General features: G+C 41.2%; 1 protein-coding gene across 5 annotated transcripts in view; it reads left to right on the forward strand.

Moving 5' to 3' along the window:
• LOC144511333 (F-actin-uncapping protein LRRC16A-like) overlaps positions 1–18,354 on the forward strand; it is a 380,857-nt gene that overhangs the window by 169,496 nt on the left and 193,007 nt on the right. For all 5 annotated transcript variants that reach the window (XM_078241629.1, XM_078241637.1, XM_078241604.1 and 2 more), the window contains 2 exons: positions 2,446–2,549; positions 14,623–14,700. In XM_078241629.1, the coding sequence (XP_078097755.1) occupies positions 2,446–2,549; positions 14,623–14,700 (182 nt within the window). The remainder of the gene's footprint in view (positions 1–2,445; positions 2,550–14,622; positions 14,701–18,354) is intronic.

Here is an 18,354-nt window from a genome sequence, read left to right on the forward strand (position 1 = left end):
GAAGTGGCTGTGTTAAGAATGTCAAAATTCACATTGGGTGTTGAAAGAAATAGAAATTGGATAACATTCCAAAAAAAGGATGTTGTGAAAGTCCAATTGTGTTGCTTAGTGCCCGTCAAATACGTTTTACCATCGTCATCGGTAATCTCCATACTGGATCAGTTCTTTTAATAATTGTGGCCATTTTATTACTAGCATGATCTAATATGACTTATTATTAATGCTTATTTTATTTGCTTATGAGCATTTTTTCTTGTTGGCATTTATCAGTTCTTGGAGCATTAAATTTAATATAACGCTCCAATGAAGGGTAATAAGGATAATATTCAGTGGAAAGTAACAGCATTAAATAATAACTGGTAGCCCGGTAATGGCACTCGCAAGCAGTTCTAAATTGGCACGATGCAGAAAATTGTTTGTGTTGTAACAAAAATTGATGTGGTATGTCTGTTTCAAATTACACTCCTTGAATTTTTTTGAGATTTTGAATTCCTAACAGTATTTAGGAGTTTTTAAAACGCATTTGGCAGGTGGACAATTTGGAGATGTTAGAATATCAACTCAAATGCCAACAAGTATTACTATCTATTCTAGTATGTCTGAAACACCCACATTAGTTCACGGAATGCATTCCACTAACAAATTATTAGACAGTAGTTGAGTTCCTGCCAAGAAATTACTAATAATAAACTTGCAAGCGACATAGTTTGTGTTACGTTTCAAGTTGTTTCAATATTGCATTGAGTCGAATTTCTGCAGCCCAGACCCGCAGTGTAAGGGCTGCAACCAAAAAGTAAATTTGCTGGGATTAACATTCAGGCAGGTCACATCTTCCCGGCTTTTGGTTTCTGTGAATTCAGGCAAGTTTACTTTTCAGTTGCAACTTATGGAGAAGAACCACAAATACGAACCAGCAGCACTGGCACAGCACAAAAATTACTTTTGAAAACTAAGAATAAGAACAAAATTCAGAAAAGTCAATGCATGGCGTAATCTTAGTGGCTTCACTAAGCCCTTGAAGGAGAGGATTCATGCAGGAGCAAGAGCAGTGAATGTTGTGTACTTAACACCAACAGCTTCCAAGAGTTCCCTGGAGATGTTTACTCCACAGAAATGTATTGGGCTCAGGTTATGGGTAAAAGCACACATTCATTTTGTTGAACTCAACACAGAATATCCCTTTAAATTTGGATGCGGGGCAAATATATCAGTGCGTAAACAGGACAATCTATTGAAATATTTTACATTGTTACGTAATGATTTTACAGAGATTTTTGAGTAGGAATATATATGGAAGTTGCTTTAAGTTTTTGGCTGACAATCCACATCTAATATTAAGATGACTAAAACATGTAAAAATATCTTTACTTTTATTTAAATATAACTGTTCATGATTTATGAAAGAACAAAAGCAATTTGCGTTCATACAGTTAGTGTCTTTAATATAAAAGAAATGTCCCAAGGCACTGGCAGTTAATGATGAAAATGGACACTGTGTCAAGGAAAGAGAGACTAACAAAGATTGACCAAAGAGCTGAGAATAAAGGAGCGGTTGGACATACTGAATATGACATTGAACATGGGAAAGAAACATTGATGATGCCAAGTGCTGTGCACTTATCAAAGAAGCACGTTGATGCTGATCTCTGTAGTAATCTTTGCAGCCAAGAAACTACCCCTTGGCACTGTTGAAATTAAATTTGCGTAAAAATATGTAGCATCTATTTTAATCATAAAAAATTTAATCTTGTAATGTAGAATGTTGCTATCTCCTTTATTTGATTAATTTGATAATGGTTTGATTTAAATTAAATTAGGTTGGGTGTGACAATGCTTATTTAATCACTGTACACTTAATGCTGAAAGGTTGTATGCTCAAAAGTAAATTAAATTGCATGAGAGTTTGCAGAGTTTTAAATTCAAAGGATTTTTTTGAAAAAAGGAACTAGGGTTGGACAAGACCAGAGTCATTAATGTTAAAAACATGCGTTGACTAATTAACAGTTCATTCTATAGCAAGAAAGATAGTGGAGTCTAAAGCTAGAGGACATAGGTTTAAGGTGAGAGTGGAGAGGTGCAAAAGGGTCCAGAGGGGCAATTTTTTCACAAAGAGGGTGGCGAGTGTCTAAAACAAGCTGCCAGAGATAGTAGTAGAGGCGGGTACAATTTTTTTCTTTTAAAAAGCATTTGGACAGTTACATGGGTAAGATGGGTATAGAGGGATATGGGCCAAATGCGGGCAATTGGGACTAGTTTGGTGGTGTAAAAAAAAGGGCGGCATGGACAAGAAGGGCCTGTTTCCATGCTGTATACCTCTATGATTCTAAAAGAGGTGACCGACCCTGCCTGTAGCTGCAAAACATTTGGTGCGAAATGTTCCAGGTATCTTGGGTATGATAGAAAATTTGATTAGCTAATTATTTTGTGCTCTCTGCATTATTATAGGAGTGAACAGCCTTGCCCAATCACTGAGTGCCAACCAACAAATTCCTAACTCGCTCACACACCTCGATCTCTCAGGAAACTTCCTCCGAGGAGATGACCTATCGGTATGTTGGATGTAATTTTTTTAAATGTACTTTTATTGAAGTTTGTCCTATTTTTACAAGCAACACAACAAACCCTCAAGGATTAGTACAATACAGCATAATCATTTTTCCACATGTACACACAAAAAGAGACGAGAGCACTAATGCAATTGGTTTGGATTATTTATTACAAATGGTGCCTCCAAAGAGACAAACAATAAAAGGATATTTCAGAGATTAGAGGGAAAGCAGGATAAGATAAAACCATGAGTATATGTTATAACAATGCGCGTCCTCGCGTACAGGATATTAGAGACCGAGCCACATAGTGTGCATTCCAGGATTTTCAAAGCAGCTCCTGCCATTGCGTATTCAGCCAAGGACAATGTAGGATGTTGCCCCATCTCCAGCTGCACTAGGGGTGTCATTGATACAAAACAATGTCTTTTCCCAGGATATGTGCTGTGGCTACACCTTTACAGGAATCCGTCAAAGATTCTTTGACCCCAAAATAACAAATATGCAGAAACAAATTAGGCAACACTAGTAGTTGTAAGGGGGTTTTTCCTCACCAGCTGTGAGGACTCATTGGGCCATACCTGCAACCTCTATCCCAAACCACCCACACTAGCACCACTCGTATTAGCCATGACAAGAGTAAAGGATACCATATACCACATAGTATATACTACCATTATAAATGGATGGCTTATAGAAGAAAAGACCAATAAAGATTGCACAGCCCTAGTGTCATACAATCCACCCAGTGCACCCCCAACGTTCTCAAGCTCTTTAAGGATATTAAACCATTAGCATTCAATTTTGATGCAAGACCAAAAGCAATGCAGATAGTGCCCTGAGCCACTTTGCACTCCTGGCACAAGAAGGATATAGTAGGATCAAATCTGTATTAAACTTGAAGTAATTAAAGGAACATGCTGAGAGATGCATTCCATTATAAACGAATGGACGTACCTGGTTTTCAAAGGATAACAGGCGAACTTCACCTTAATGCTCGTATACTAGATCACCCCTGTCAACATGATAAATAACATCACAAAATTTTAAAAAGGAGTGTAATGACAGGGGTAAAGCCCAGGATTAGTGATGAACTGCAGATTATGATTCCAAAACCTTGCCATCCATGGAGTTTAGAGAGACCAACGCCTTAGAAGGGAGGTGGGATTTGGGGAGGGGGGAAACGGGAGGGGGGAAACGATTGGGGTGGGGCCAAGACAATTGGTTGACAGTATGGTTATAGAAGCAAATTTTAAGGAGACTTTTGGGAAAGTTGCAGCGGGGAAGAAGGATCATGTGGGGTGAGGTGGCAAGATACTCTGCAATCGAGGGTGACATGGATGTAATAGCACTGTGAGCTCGAGTTAGGAAAACAGATGTTTGAACTGACATATAGAGCTTGAAGAGGTGGAGCAGCAGTGCAGTGAGGCTCTGAAATGATTTGCAAATGGGATGAGGATTCTGACAGCTCTGTGTTAAGAGTGCCAGAGTGGTAAGTTAATGTAGGTGACAATGTAGGTGTTGGGTTTCGGGGTGAATTGCAGCTTATTTGGGTTTGTGCTGAGAAAGCCAGTGACAAAACATTGGAAAAGTTGAGGTAGGTTGCATTTTTGTCTCCCAGTGGAGCCAGGATCGGGTCAGAAAACCTGAAATCTCTGAAACTTTTGATTGCATAAAGGAATCTCCTCTCCCGTCTGAATTGCATTGCATTTTCGTGTATCGGGAAGGTCTTGGGTCGTGACCCTGCACAAACAACTCGTCTGGGGTTGGGGTCGCCATTGTCAGTCCTAAATAAATTTGAATTTTGCTCACCAACCCACTATCATCGCCCCACCCACCCTTATTTTCCTGTGCCGGTGTGGGTTTTAGAAGCCTTACCTGCCTTGTTGGATAGCTTGTGGCCACTGGGGAAGCCTGCTAAGGAGGCAGAAACATTTTAACAGGTAAATTAAACATTTTAACAACTTCAAATATCACTATCAGATGCAGTATTGTAATGCAGATATAATTTAATTGCGATGATTCACCATAAGACACAGTCCTGAAAAGGTCAGTTGATCATTACGTTTACATTCATCAGCATTGTTTAAGTGTTGGGATGTATTAGAGTACCTTTCCCTTAGGGGACAATGAGAAGATGTTAGAAGTTTATTGCTGACCCCAAGAACCGAGGTGGCCTCCTAATTAACCCACTGACGTGCCCACACACCACCTACACTGAACGTGCCTCACAAAACCTGGCCCCATCTCGTCCATGTCTCTCAGTGACAAAGAAAAGACAGGGATTGAGTTTGGGTGTGAGCTTGCAGTTCAGAGCTGCAAATAGCCAGATTTGTGTTTTCCCTCTGTTACCTGAAAATCTGGCCCAATGTGATAAATTATTATTTTTTCAGCAATGAGGATGGTTTAGAAATGGTGGTGATGGTGGCGGCAGATGATGCACAATGTGCTGGCCTCTATTTCTCTGGGTCCTTGTCTTGTCTGCTGAGCTGTTTTGTTTATGTTTGCCTCTTCCAATGCCTTTCAAAATAGTCTCCAAAGTTCAGAACAGTCGATGATTGTCTCCCAATTGTCAGTGTTTAGTTTCTTCACACCTCACTTGCAAAAGTGTCCTTGAAGCAGGTGTGTGGATGTCCAGGAGGTCATGGCCCAATGACCAGTTCACATTACAGATGTCTTTGGTGTGCGGCTGTCATCCACCTGATCTGATGAATGTGGATTAGTCAGCACAGACATCATTGGCTCAGCTGACAGAATTAGCATGCTCCAAGGCCTCTAAACTGCTGACCGTTTCTGCCAAGAGATGTCGAGGATATGTCTTGAGACAGTGAAGATGGAAACTGTTCAGCCTTTTCTCTTGTGTAGTGTATGTTGTCCAAATCTCACCACTGTAGAAGAAAGTACTGACGACAGAGGCTGGGTAGACATGCAGTTTGTTTCTTGGTTAAGTTGTTCCTCATTCTGTTACTCAGCTTGGACATAACAGCTATAGCTTTTGAATGTATACGTTGATTTCAACATCAAGTGACGGACTGCTGGTGATTGTAGTGTCTAGATATGTGAAGCTATTAACAAGCATCAGTGTCACATTGTCAGTGCTGATAGATTGAAATATGGCAACATCCTGGCCCATGATGTTTATCTTCCTGATACTGATGGTCAAACCAAACTCTTTACAAATATGAGGCAGTCTGTCTGTTTGCACCTAAAGTAGTTGCTTAGTATGGAATGTTAGTATGGCATTGTCAGTGCAGAACTTCCCTCTGATGAGGACTTACTGCACCTTTGTCTTAGATCTCAGGTGAGCAAGGCTGAACAACTTTCTGACAATTCTGGTGTGCAAGCATACACCCTCTGGATAACCTGATGGTGTATGGCAGCAACAAGTGAAGAAATTGTCAAAGCAGATTGGTACTAGAACACTGCGCCACTGCAGATCTCACAGGGTTCTGATGTTGCTCTGTCATAGCTGACCTTAACCACCATGGTGTCATGGAAAGAAGAGATCACACTTGAGTGGCTTTGGTGGGAAGCCAATTTTCTCCAGGAACTTAAATAAACCGCCTCTTCTAATATGATCTAGTGCCTTGGTGAGAGTGATGAAAGCAATATATAGTGGTCTCCTTGGTTCACGGCATTTCTCTTACAACTGCCAGACTAAAATGACCATGAGTATTGTGGATGTTCCAGTTCTGGAACCACAATGGAATTTGGAGTAGATGCGTTCAGCAGGATCTGTTATCTGACAAAGGCGACACAGGTACTTTTCCCATGATTCTCTGCAGGGTGATGCCTCTATAGTTGTTGCAATTGCTGTGGCCACTCTTGTTCTTGTACAGGATCACCGTCCTTGCATTACTCATGTCCTGGGGCAATGCCCTAAACCACCAGCAGATACAGATGCTGCAGGAGTGCTGGATTCCTGTGCTTAATGAGTTGAGGCGGTATGGCATCAGCACCTGGAGATTTTGTCCATCCTCTTAGCGATGGATATAGAAAATATTGGAGGTTGAAATAAGCAATCATGATGATGAACTGGATTTAGATTTTGAAGTTCAACTTTGAGTTTGTGCACCACTGATTTAGCACAAAAACAGAATAAGGGGGATAAAGTGTGAACATTGGCACAAGAGCTGAGTACAGTGGCATCTCTTTTGTGGTTAAGTTGCAGAAAGTTTTCACGGAACCCTACAGTGCAGAAGGAGGCCATTTGGTCCATTGAGTCTGCACCAACTTATATCCCACCCAGGCTCTAACCCCGTAACCCCCCGTATTTACCCTGCTAGTCCCTCTGACACTAAGGGGCAATTTAGCATGGCCAATCCATCTAACCTACACATCTTTGGACTGTAGGAGGAAACCAGAGCACCTGAAGGAAACCTGGATTTTTTGATGCCTTGGATCCTGACCTGACTCATTTTCTATGATTTTCCTGGCTCAGTTGCCCCTGAACCCGTCTCCAGCGGACTAGGAAAATTCTGTCCATTATGACTGAATACTTGGGCAAACATCAGCCATTCAAAGAATCTGCGTACGCTTATAGGGAAGATCATGTCTGACTAATCTGATTTTTTTGAGGCGAATTGGAGAGTTTTTAAAGATGACCGTTTGAACTTCCAGAAGTTATTTTTTATGGTTTTGCTCAAGCGATTATTGACAAAAATGGATGCAGAATTAAAGGTAACCATATGACATGTGTATTGTGAATGTCACGATGTAGAGATGCCGGCGTTGGACTGGGGTAAACACAATAAGAAGTCTCACAACACCAGGTTAAAGTCCAACAGGTTTATTTGGTAGCACAAGCCACTAGCTTTCGGAGCGCTGCCCCTTCATCGGGTGATGAAGGGGCAGCACTCCGAAAGCTAGTGGCTTATGCTACCAAATAAACCTGTTGGACTTTAACCTGGTGTTGTGAGACTTCTTACGGTATTGTGGATGTTCCAGTTCTGGAACCACAATCGGATTTGGAATAGATGCGATTGTTTGAGAGAGAGGAATTCTTTCATGTGATGTGACAAGTGGTATTTCCCAGGGATCTGTACTGAGGAGCCAGCTTTTTTTTTGCCATATGTTAATGACATGGGTGAAGGAATAGCAAGTTATTCTATCCAAGTTTGCTGTTAACATATTCGGAGGTAAATGAGCTGGAAGTTGCAAAGTGACTAGATAGATTTGATGGAACAATCTACAACAGATGGAGTAGAATTGTGAAGTTGTTCAGTTTGGGTCTGAGAAATACAAATCGCTATATTAACATAAAGGGAAAAGGAACTGTGGAGGAATAAAAAAGATTTACATGTTCATGTGCACAAATCACTCAAAGTTAGTGCACGAGTACAAAAAATAGTCAAGAGGATGTAATATGAAAAATGAGGAAATGCTACTTCAGGTATAAAGAGCCTCAACCCTATTTAGAGTACTACATTCCATTTTGGTCAACAGGTATCAGGAAATATATATTGGTTTTGAAACGTTTACAGTGCAGATTCACCAGAATGATACCAGGCTTTAAAAGATTAAATTATAAGAACAGGTTGAACCTATTTGGTTTGTATTTCTTTGAGTTTAGAAGGTTGAGGTGTAATCTAATTGATATGTTTAAAATGATTGAGATTCAAGATTCAAGTTTAGCTTAGTTGGCTGCTCAGCCGGTTAGTGATGCAGAGTGACGCCAACAGCATGGGTTCAATTCCCGTACCAGCTGAGGTTATTCATGAAGACCCCACCTTCTCAACCTTGCCCCTTACTTAAACTGTGGCGATCCTCAGGTTAAATCACCAAAAATCACATCTCCCCCTCAAAGAGGAGAGCAGCCTATGGTCAACTGGGACTATGGCAACTTTACATTTTTCCTCTGGTGGAGGAATCCAGAATGAGGAAGGCATAAGAGCCAAGTCATTGATTCAAATCAGGAAACGTTTTTTCCACATAAAGGTTTAATGGAAATCTAGAAATTGTTCCATCCACTAGATTCTGTGGGCAATTGAAAGGCTAAAACCTGGTAGATTTTAAAATTAGGTAAGGTTATCGAGTGGTATCCAACAAAGGTGGAAAAAGGGAGTTGAAGTACAGATCAGCCATGAATGGGGGAAAAGGTTCAAGACATTCAATAACCTAGTCTTGCCTTCCTTTTTCTGATCTTCCTGATGTGATTGAGAGATAACGTATTAAATAATTGAAGAGAACAATAAAATGGAACCTCAGAGCAAAATGGATATGCGTATGTAGGTAGTTACAGAAGAAGAAATCATTGAAAAAGATGTTAGCCATATGGGGTTGCATAGGAAGCAAATGATGAGATGATATCATTAATGTGGACAGTGTTTGTGGATGGTGCAGTTAATTGTGTGAGAGCTGCATGATGGATAAAAGAACTGATTATGATCGCAAAGGATGTTGCTGGTGTCCTTAGAGCAAACTGAATGTATTCAAGCAAGGAAAGTTAGGTGCCGAGTCTAAACTCATCATACTTGGTCATAGTTTTCAAATGCTATTGCAATTAGCTTACAGCGATTGGATGCACTATAGTTGAGTGTCTGCTTTTGTGCCAACAGTTGTAAGAATTTCTAAAAGCTGAGAGGACATCTGCAAACAGACAAAGAAAGTACGAGGGCCCTTGGGTGATCTTGGGAGGGTTGCCAATGTTAGCCAGTTGTTAGACGTAAGAGAGATCAAAAGAAGCCTTTATAAGGAAGGGTTGAGGTTGCACATAGCACGGAATGAAACATAACACATGCTCAGCTGCAAGGTGCCATTTTTGAACTAACTTTATTTGCACATCCCAACAGAGCGGGCAGCAGAGGGCAATTAAACAAAATGCTCAGATTTTGCAATATATTGCACTCATGCCCCACTTTTAAAAAAAACTTGAATATTAAAATTAAAACAGTACATGCGCATAAATTCCTGGGAAGCAATGTGACTAAACCAATATTATCACTACCTGAAGATTTAACAGATTGGATTGCATATTTGTTTTTACTGTAATCAAAACCAAAACTCAAATGGTCGCTACTGCCAGAGTAATTTGCACATAAACAAATTGTTTTCCTTAACAGCAGTGTTTAGCAAAAATATAATGAAGCCAATTTCTTCCCATCAGGGAGACTTTGTTCTCTCTTACCACTACCATTGGAAAAAAATAGGATGCGCCATTGTATTTCACTTTAATGCTTACTTTACCTAACACTAGAATACTGTTATTAGAATAACTAGCTGGATTCACACCAATTCTTGGGTAAGTGCATGTGACTTGGGGAATTTTTTGTACACTTGAGAAGATTGCAGCTGCATCAATGACGAAAAGAGGTGGTGGGCGATGGAATTTTATCTCCAGCTTTTTTACTCTCATCTTTCAGATGCTGTTTTTCTTGCTCTCTACAGAGTACAATTTTGACCTTCCTGCTCAATAACATCAACTTCTATTTCCATATCTACCTTATGCACATTCAAGAATTTTCAGACTCCTGAGCTAGTTTAGATCTACCAAAACTTTGATCTGGAGCGTGTATGCAATCTGGAAAGTTACCACAGCCTGGAGCTTTAATTTTTCCTCATCCCCCATTGGAATATGTTTGACTTTCCCATAGGCATAGGCATAGAACTTCAAATGGAAATGAAGGTTTTTAAATAGTTGATGGCTACCATTGCAACGATAGCATCCAATTCTTGTCTCTTGAGACTATGAACTTAGCTGTTGTGTCCCAGATCCAGTGAGAAGTCTCACAGGACCCGGTTAAAGTCCAACAGGTTTATTTGTTAGCAAAGATCTCTCAGAAATCCAGATGTCCTAGATCTCACAGAAATCCAGTATACTTCCACACCGACTCAGTAAAATAACTTTAAATTCGCAGCTACCTCTTTCTGCCGTTTCCATGAGGCTGTGGCTCCTTTCATGTCAGCTTATTGCCTTTGCTCAAAAGCTTGGTCTTGATTTTATTTCCCTTTAAGCATTTTTTATGGACGTCGTATGGTTAGAATCATAGAATCCCTACAGTGCAGAAAGAGGCCATTTGGCCCATCGAGTCTGCACCGACCACAATCCCACCCAGGCCCTACCCCTTTATCCCTACATATTTAACCGCTAATCCTCTAACCTACACATCTCAGGACACTAAGGGACAATTTTTAGCATGGCCAATCAACCTAACCCGCACATCTTTGGACTGTGGGAGGAAACCGGAGACACCCGGAGAAAACCCACGCAGACACGAGGAGAATGTGCAAACTCCACACAGACAGTGACCCAAGCCAGGAATCGAACCCAGGTCCCTGGAGCTGTGAAGCAGCAGTGCTAACCACTGTGCTACCGTGCCGCCCATTGATTTCTAATTTTGCAATGTTCTTACAGTGACGAGAGTTTCCTTGATTTAAGAAATTAGCTGCGACAGACTCACTTGGCAACAGTTTCCTTTGATGGAACATCATTCAGTGCCAAAAGATGAGTCCAGCATTTCATTAAATTTGGCATATTCCATAGTACTGGGTTCCTGTAGCGTGAGGTATCACAGCAAGGAACCCTTGAATCACAACAATGAGTGATTTATTGAAGGAAAGATTGAAATATATACAAACAGGGCTCAATGCAGATGCAGATCTAGTTCCAATGACTCTCAGTTTTACACAGGATCCGTGTCCTAACACCCAATAAGTGCCAGTTCATGTGCTTCCTCATGATGGGCCCCATGAGGGTCCCGTGACCCACGTATACCTGCTCCTTAAAGGGACAAAGCTACCACAGTTCTCGTAGGCAACACTCTCTTGATGCCACATCTGGCCCCGTCATGGTGAGGGAAACATTTACTTTATTCTCACCTATTTTCGCTTTCAGTCAAATCTGTAACCTTTGTAATTACACCAGCCCTTTTTGTCAGGCTTGAATTCCCCCATTTTCCCCAAATAGGTCTTCAGTGCCTTTTTTATTTCAATTACATATTATACTGACTCAATGTATCCGAACATGATTTGCACATTGAATAATCTTTAAAATTACACTTCCTCAGAATCAACTTTCGGAATCCAAAGCTATGTCACAATGTTCTTTAGTTCAAAAAGGAAAATTTCACCCCAGCCTTGTCTGTCATGTATGCACTGAGTAAAACTAACATATGATAGCTGCAGGCAGTTATTGTTGAACAAATGTTATTTCCACCTCCCCAACAGAGAGGGTAATACAATAAAATGTTCAGATTTTTCAATATGCTACTACGTCCAGTAGTTTTAAAAGAAAACTAAGGTCGAAAATGCAAGTCCGGCAGCATCTGTGGAGAATGAACATTTCAAGTCAGTGACCTTTCATCTGAAGTCCATTTATCTTTAGTTTAAATGGTTAATATGGAATAAAAGATTAATATGGAACACTGTTTGTGAAAGAGAAGCAGCTGACAATGTTTTTACATAGTTCATCAGAAATTGTAAAGAATATGTGACAAAACAAGTTTTAGTTTTATTAGCTACAGTTTTGGTTGATCACAGTACACCAGATTAAAAAAAGCACATTCTGTGATAGAGAATGGGCAGCCCACAAGTCGAGACATAAATGTGCTGATGGGCATATTGAATTGTTAACTCTGTTGCTGATTGCTCTGTTGTGGTCCACACACTGTTGCAAACCAGTGATAATTGATAGCTGGATTGTTACAGCAGTAATCAGATGGGGCAGGGTAGTTTTGACGCCTTGTAGTGGATCACACCATTAAGTTCAAAGACCTGAATCCTGTGGATATTTTTACTTCGGGCATGTGTTTGATTAGCAGCTGTATTTGTGTGAAAAAACATAATTTGGATACTGTGACTCAACCTTTGTTCCAGTGTTCCTTCAAAAGGCTTTTAAATGGTAAATTCAAGGCAGGTCTTTGTCAATCAACCATCAGGCTGAAGCCACCAGAGATGGTGCATGTCAGAGCCCCTGCTGTAGCTTGTAAACACCCAAACTCTATTAGGGAGCTTGGTTTTATGTCCAGAGTTTACAACTGAGGGTTAGGACAGAAAATGTTCCCTCATTGTGTGATATTCTGAGAAGGACAAGTAAAGTCTATAGTTACTGTAAATTGCATTCATAAGTATTTATTTATCTGTTCAAAAAATCTGCTGCAATTGGAGCCTAAGCATGAGCTGATATTTGCTTATTCCATGTTCGATTCCCGGCTTGGGTCACTGTCTGTGTGGAGTTTGCACATTCTCCTCGTGTCTGCATGGATTTCCTCCGGGTGCTCCAGTTTTCTCCCACACTCCAAAGATGTGCGGGTTAGGTGGATTGGCCATGCTCAGTTGCCTCGTAGTATTAGGGGTCTAGCTAGGGTAAATGCATGGGGTTATGGGGATAGGACCTTGGTGAGATTGTGGTTGGTGCAGACTTGATGGGCTGAATGGTATCCTTCTGCACTGTAGGATTCTATGATTGAAATCTGAAAGGTCAGCAAAGGGTTCATCACATCCAATTAGCTAAAATAGATGGGGGCGCGTTCCCCGAGACCCTGGACCTACTGGATTTACCTAGACATCAGGAAACTAAAGGTAAGTTCCAGGGCATAGATAATGAAGGGTCAGAGGCACAGATAATAAAGGGTCAGGTATATAAGAGTAGTCTGTAATGTTGAAGGACAGTTGCAATGTAAACACTCAAACATGTCATTATGCTTATTGCCTAGGAATATTTTCAAGTGCAGGTCAAAGACCTCCACTCAAGATTGCTGACGAAAATGACTAAAGTTTTATATCTTGTGAAACTTCATATAGCTCCAAGGATAGTTTGAACTGTTGAAGAATGGCCAGCCAGTGATGTGTTGCAGCTGGAGTAGGTTGGTCCTTCAAGTGACACCTCATTTCTTACACTAAGTGTTCACCTTTCACAAATCCCGGTGATTACTAAGGTGGATTCCTTTTAATTTGCACTGGAACTTTAGTTTATCACAGATAAGATTTTTTTTAACTAGAGTTAAAATGAAACCAAAGCAGAAAATGCTCAAAATACTTAGCGGGTCAGGCAACATCTGTGGAAAGAGAAACTTAAGGTGGAAGGCAGGAGAAATTGAATGACAGATATTATGTCTTATAGGGCCAAAAGGAATGGAGATGGACAGGAACTGAAGGATGCATAAAAAAGGGAAACAAAATAGAGGCCAGCGATTAAGGTCTGAAATTGCCTAGCCATCTGTTTCTGTTGATGCAGATATCAGATGGCCTTCTTATGAATGATTGGCTGAGCTCCAAGACTCACTAATGGATCATTGTAACAGGAATCTGTTTACACAGTTTGAGGGATGTGTTAGTTTTAATTGATTGACATCTTAAAAGTTGTAATATGTTCTTTGAACTTTTTTTTCAATATCTATTTGTTTAGACAAGAGTAGGTGGTGTGAAGTAGGATAAAGCTTCTTATTTATATGATGAATAGCTGTGTCTGATTGACACTTTTATAGGGTTGTAAGAACAGTTGATCTTTGAATAATTGTTTTCCCCCATGAGTGTTTAAAGGTCTTCCCCAAAGGCTCATTGGTTCTGTACTTAATGCCTACTAGATGATTGGACATGTAGGATGCAGGAGGGCATGGATGGGAGATGGGTAATGGAAGGGACATTGAAGACATTTAGGGGGCAGAGAGAAGGATGATGAGGGTGTTTGAGGGCTGGAGGGCCAAACAGCCTCTACTGTAATTGGCTCAAAGTTTGTAAGAACCAAGGTGGCCCTTTCAACCAGCCCATCTCAGCACTCACATGCCTCTGTGACCATCTTCAAACTACCTCTGATTCCATCCTACCTCTGCTTCCTGGAATGGAAATATGGCAGAGTGGACTCTTTAAAGAAGACAGGTACACCCAGCCCAGAAATGTTGAAACTCTATCTTCCAGCCTGCTTCATGAAAATCTGGCCAGTACATCCTGCTTCTCTCTACACAGATGCTGCTCGATCTGCTGACTATTTCCAGCATTTTCCATTTTCATTTCAGGTTTTCAGGGTCCAGGGTATTCAGCCTTTTGATTAAAATTAAACCATGGATACTTTAATGCCTGACCTCACAAATGAATTAAACTAAGTAGCAGTTTGTTCAGTTTTCTCTCCTTTTTTTCACAGAACCTGTACAGTTTTCTGGCTCAGCCAAACGCTCTTACTCATCTTGATTTGTCGAACACGGACTGTGCATTAGACATGGTATGTACACATATTTCATGTGATTGGTTTTTTTTTGTTTGAACTTGAGAAACTTCTCTAACTGGGAGAAATTCTCAACCAGGGGTTTATGGGTGTCCCAAACTAACTGTCTGAAAGGATGGTGAAGGAAGAAACCTCACTGCATTTAAGAAGTAGAGAGATATGAACTTGAAGTGCCAATAATCTACAGGGTTAAGTACCAAAAGATGGAAACTGGGATTAGGCTGGGTTGGCTACTGTGGGACAGAATGGGCCGAATGGCCTCCTATATTGTAATTCCTGAATTTCAATTCCTGTTTACCATAATGCACAAAAAGAGAACCATTTACAGTATGAACTGAAGGGTCATACAGAGTCTGCAGCATTGGAGAGTAAGAATTGTGCAAAATCAAAGTGATGGAAGGTATCATCAACAGTGCTATCAAGCAGCGGGGAAGCAGCGGGCGGCACGGTAGCACAGTGGTTAACACTGCTGCCTCACAGCTCCAAGGACCTGGGTTCGATTCCCGGCTTGGGTCACTGTCTGTGTGGAGTTTGCACATTCTCCTCGTGTCTGCGTGGGTTTCCTCCGGGTGCTCCGGTTTCCTCCCACAGTCCAAAGATGTGCGGGTTAGGTTGATTGGCCATGCTAAAATTGCCCCTTAGTGTCCTGAGATGCGTAGGTTAGAGGGATTAGCGGGTAAAATATGTAGGGATATGGGGGTAGGGCCTGGGTGGGATTGTGGTCGGTGCAGACTCGATGGGCCAAATGGCCTCTTTCTGCACTGTAGGGTTTCTATGATTTCTGTAGGGTTTCTAAGCAGCTCTTGATCAGCAATAACCTGCTCACTGATGCCCAGTTTGGGTTCTGCCAGGGCCACTCAGCTCCTAATCTCATTACAACCTAGGTTCAAACATGGACAAGTTAGCTAAACTCCAGAGGTGAGAGTGACTGCCCTTGACATCAAGGCACCACTTGACTAAGTGTGGTATAAAGGAGCCCTAGCAAAACTGAAGTCAATGGGAATCGGAAGGAAAGCTCTTCACTGGTTCGAATCATAGTGAGCACAGAGGAAGATGGTTGTGGTTGTTTGAGGTCAATCATTTCAGTCCCAGAACATTGCTTCAGGTGTTCCTCAGGGTATTGTCTTAGAACCAGCCATCTTCATTGCTTCATCAATGACATTCCTTCCATCGTAAGGTGTGAAATGAGGATATTTGTTGACGATTGCACTTGTGTTCAGTACAATTTGTAACTCCTCAAATCCTGAAGTAGTCTGTGTCCAATACACCAAACCCTGGATATAATATTCAGGCTTCAGCTGATAAGTAACATTCGCACCATAGAAATGACCATCTCCAACAAGAGAGTCCAACCAATCCCCTTGACACCCAATGACATTACCATCACTGAATCCCCAGCATAAACATCCTGGAGGTTGCCATTGACCTGGAACTGAACTGGACCAGCCATATAATTGTTGTGGCTACAGGAGCAGATCAGAGGCTGGAAATTCTGTGGCAAATGACTCACCCCCGACACTCCAAAACCTGTCCACCACCTCCAAGGCACAAGTCGGGAGTGTGGTAGAATACTCTCCACTTGTCTGGATGTGTGCCGCTATCTATTCCACCAGATTACCATTCTTGGCAATGAAGGCAAATGTCTACCTGGTTCTTCGTGATAGTAACTACTACCAAAAGGACGTGGAGGCTTTGGAGAGAGTGCAGAAAAGGTTTACCAGGATGTTGCCTGGTATGGAGGTTATTAGCTATGAGATGAGATTGAGTAAACTAGGGTTGTTCTCCCTGGAAAGACGGAGGTTGAGGGGCGACCTAATAGAAGTTTTAAAATTATGAAGGGCATAGATAGGGTGAACAGTTGGAAGCTTTTTCCCAGGTCAGAAATGACAAACACAAGGGGTCACAAGTTCAAGGTAAGGGGGGCAAGGTTCAATACAGATATGCGGGGGACGTATTTTACACAGAGGGTGGTGGGGGCCTGGAATGCACTACCAAGCAAGGTGGCTGAGGCAGACACGCTCGGATCATTTAAGATTTATCTAGATAGCCACATGAACAGACTGGGAATAGAGGGATACAAACGGATGGTCTAGTTAGGAACACATGATCGGCGCAGGCTTGGAGGGCCAAAGGGCCTGTTCCTGTGCTGTATTGTTCTTTGTTCTAACTGAGCCAAGAGCACAGCCCCTGCAGAAGTACAAATACCATTCTCCTATCTGAGAGGAGGAAACAAGCCAAGTGACATGCAAGCGTAATTTTCTAGCAACACCGTGAACCCTATCAATATAAAGCTTTTCTTTTGTTAATCTGCCTAACTTTATTTCTTTCCTTTGTCTCTTTCTTTCTCTCTTTGTATTTATCTTTATGTCAATGTTTCCATTTCTCTGTAGCTGATTTTTATGTATTTTTGTCTCTGTCTCCTTCTGCCCTTTCCATTCAATTTTCCCTTCATGTGTGCGCCTCTTCTCTTTTGCTGCACTTAAGATTTTTTTTCACATTTCCCTTACTACATGTCACTTTCTCGTTCTCTGTGCTTGCTTGTTCTGTATTAAGACATTATCTCTCATTTGGCTCTGCAACCATGGGTGATTAAGGAGGGACAGCAATGGTGGGATTCAGATGGCAAGCCCAAAAATGTGGAATAATGCCTAAGTGAGTAACTAGGCAAGATTGTGCCATTAGGGACTTTAAATGACTGGGAATAGGGGGTCCATTCTGTTAGAATTGAGATTTTAGGATCTGTAATGCAATGATAAAGGTCCAGTCTTTGGACAGCCACTAAAGTAGCTAGATGATGTACTAGACACTTTACCGGTGATTAGGTGCCGGACTGGCTTTGTTGTGGTCTCCATGGCCTTTATACTCATCATTTCTTCTTGCCCCAATCTTGGCTTTCGTTGATTAGCTTTCACTCCTTTTAACACTATAGCTCTTGACTTGTCTAGCCCTATTTCTAATCTGCAGTTACCTCCGGGTAAGCAGCCAAATGCCAGTGTGTGTGCAATTTCATTAACCTTGGAAAGCCTACCACCAGCTATTAGCTGAATATATTGTTATGCAATTTGAGGGCAATGCTAGAGCCTTTAATGAACAAGAAATAACTACGGCATTTCGTGCAGTATTCTTACCTATCTATGTTCCAGAGGAACAATTACCTTTTTATTGTATATAGCATAAACTCACAGGACACAATTGTGAAATTGTGTCCTGCACAGGGTGACATTGGACCAGTTCCTCAGTTCCTGCCAATGTGCATCTGTCTTGGCTTTTGACTTATTACAATATTCCAATAATATTAAAGATTGGTTTAGAGTGAGTTAAATCCAGTGGGGTATGGTACTGTCAAGGAGTACAATGAGGGTGCATGGCCAGTGTTTGTTCATCCACTATAATTAGTAGAAGGAAAATCATACATTGTATACCAGCATGATGTGGCCATTGTTCCCTGTTAGTATGGGCTCCCAGCCAAAAGCCCAGAGGGTGGAATTTATTCAACTGCCTGGAACTGTGTGCTGTAGTGCAGCCTGCAAAGCAGATATATTAGGAAGGAATGGTTATTATTTTACTACTTGTTCAGCAGCATGATTAGTTTTGTAGCAGATTTGAAAATCATTTAGGTTGGTATTTAATTCAAGCAGTGAAGATGCCAGC

The sequence above is a fragment of the Mustelus asterias genome, chromosome 2, assembly GCF_964213995.1.
Source record: "Mustelus asterias chromosome 2, sMusAst1.hap1.1, whole genome shotgun sequence".
In the NCBI taxonomy this organism is placed as follows: Eukaryota; Metazoa; Chordata; class Chondrichthyes; order Carcharhiniformes; family Triakidae; genus Mustelus; species Mustelus asterias.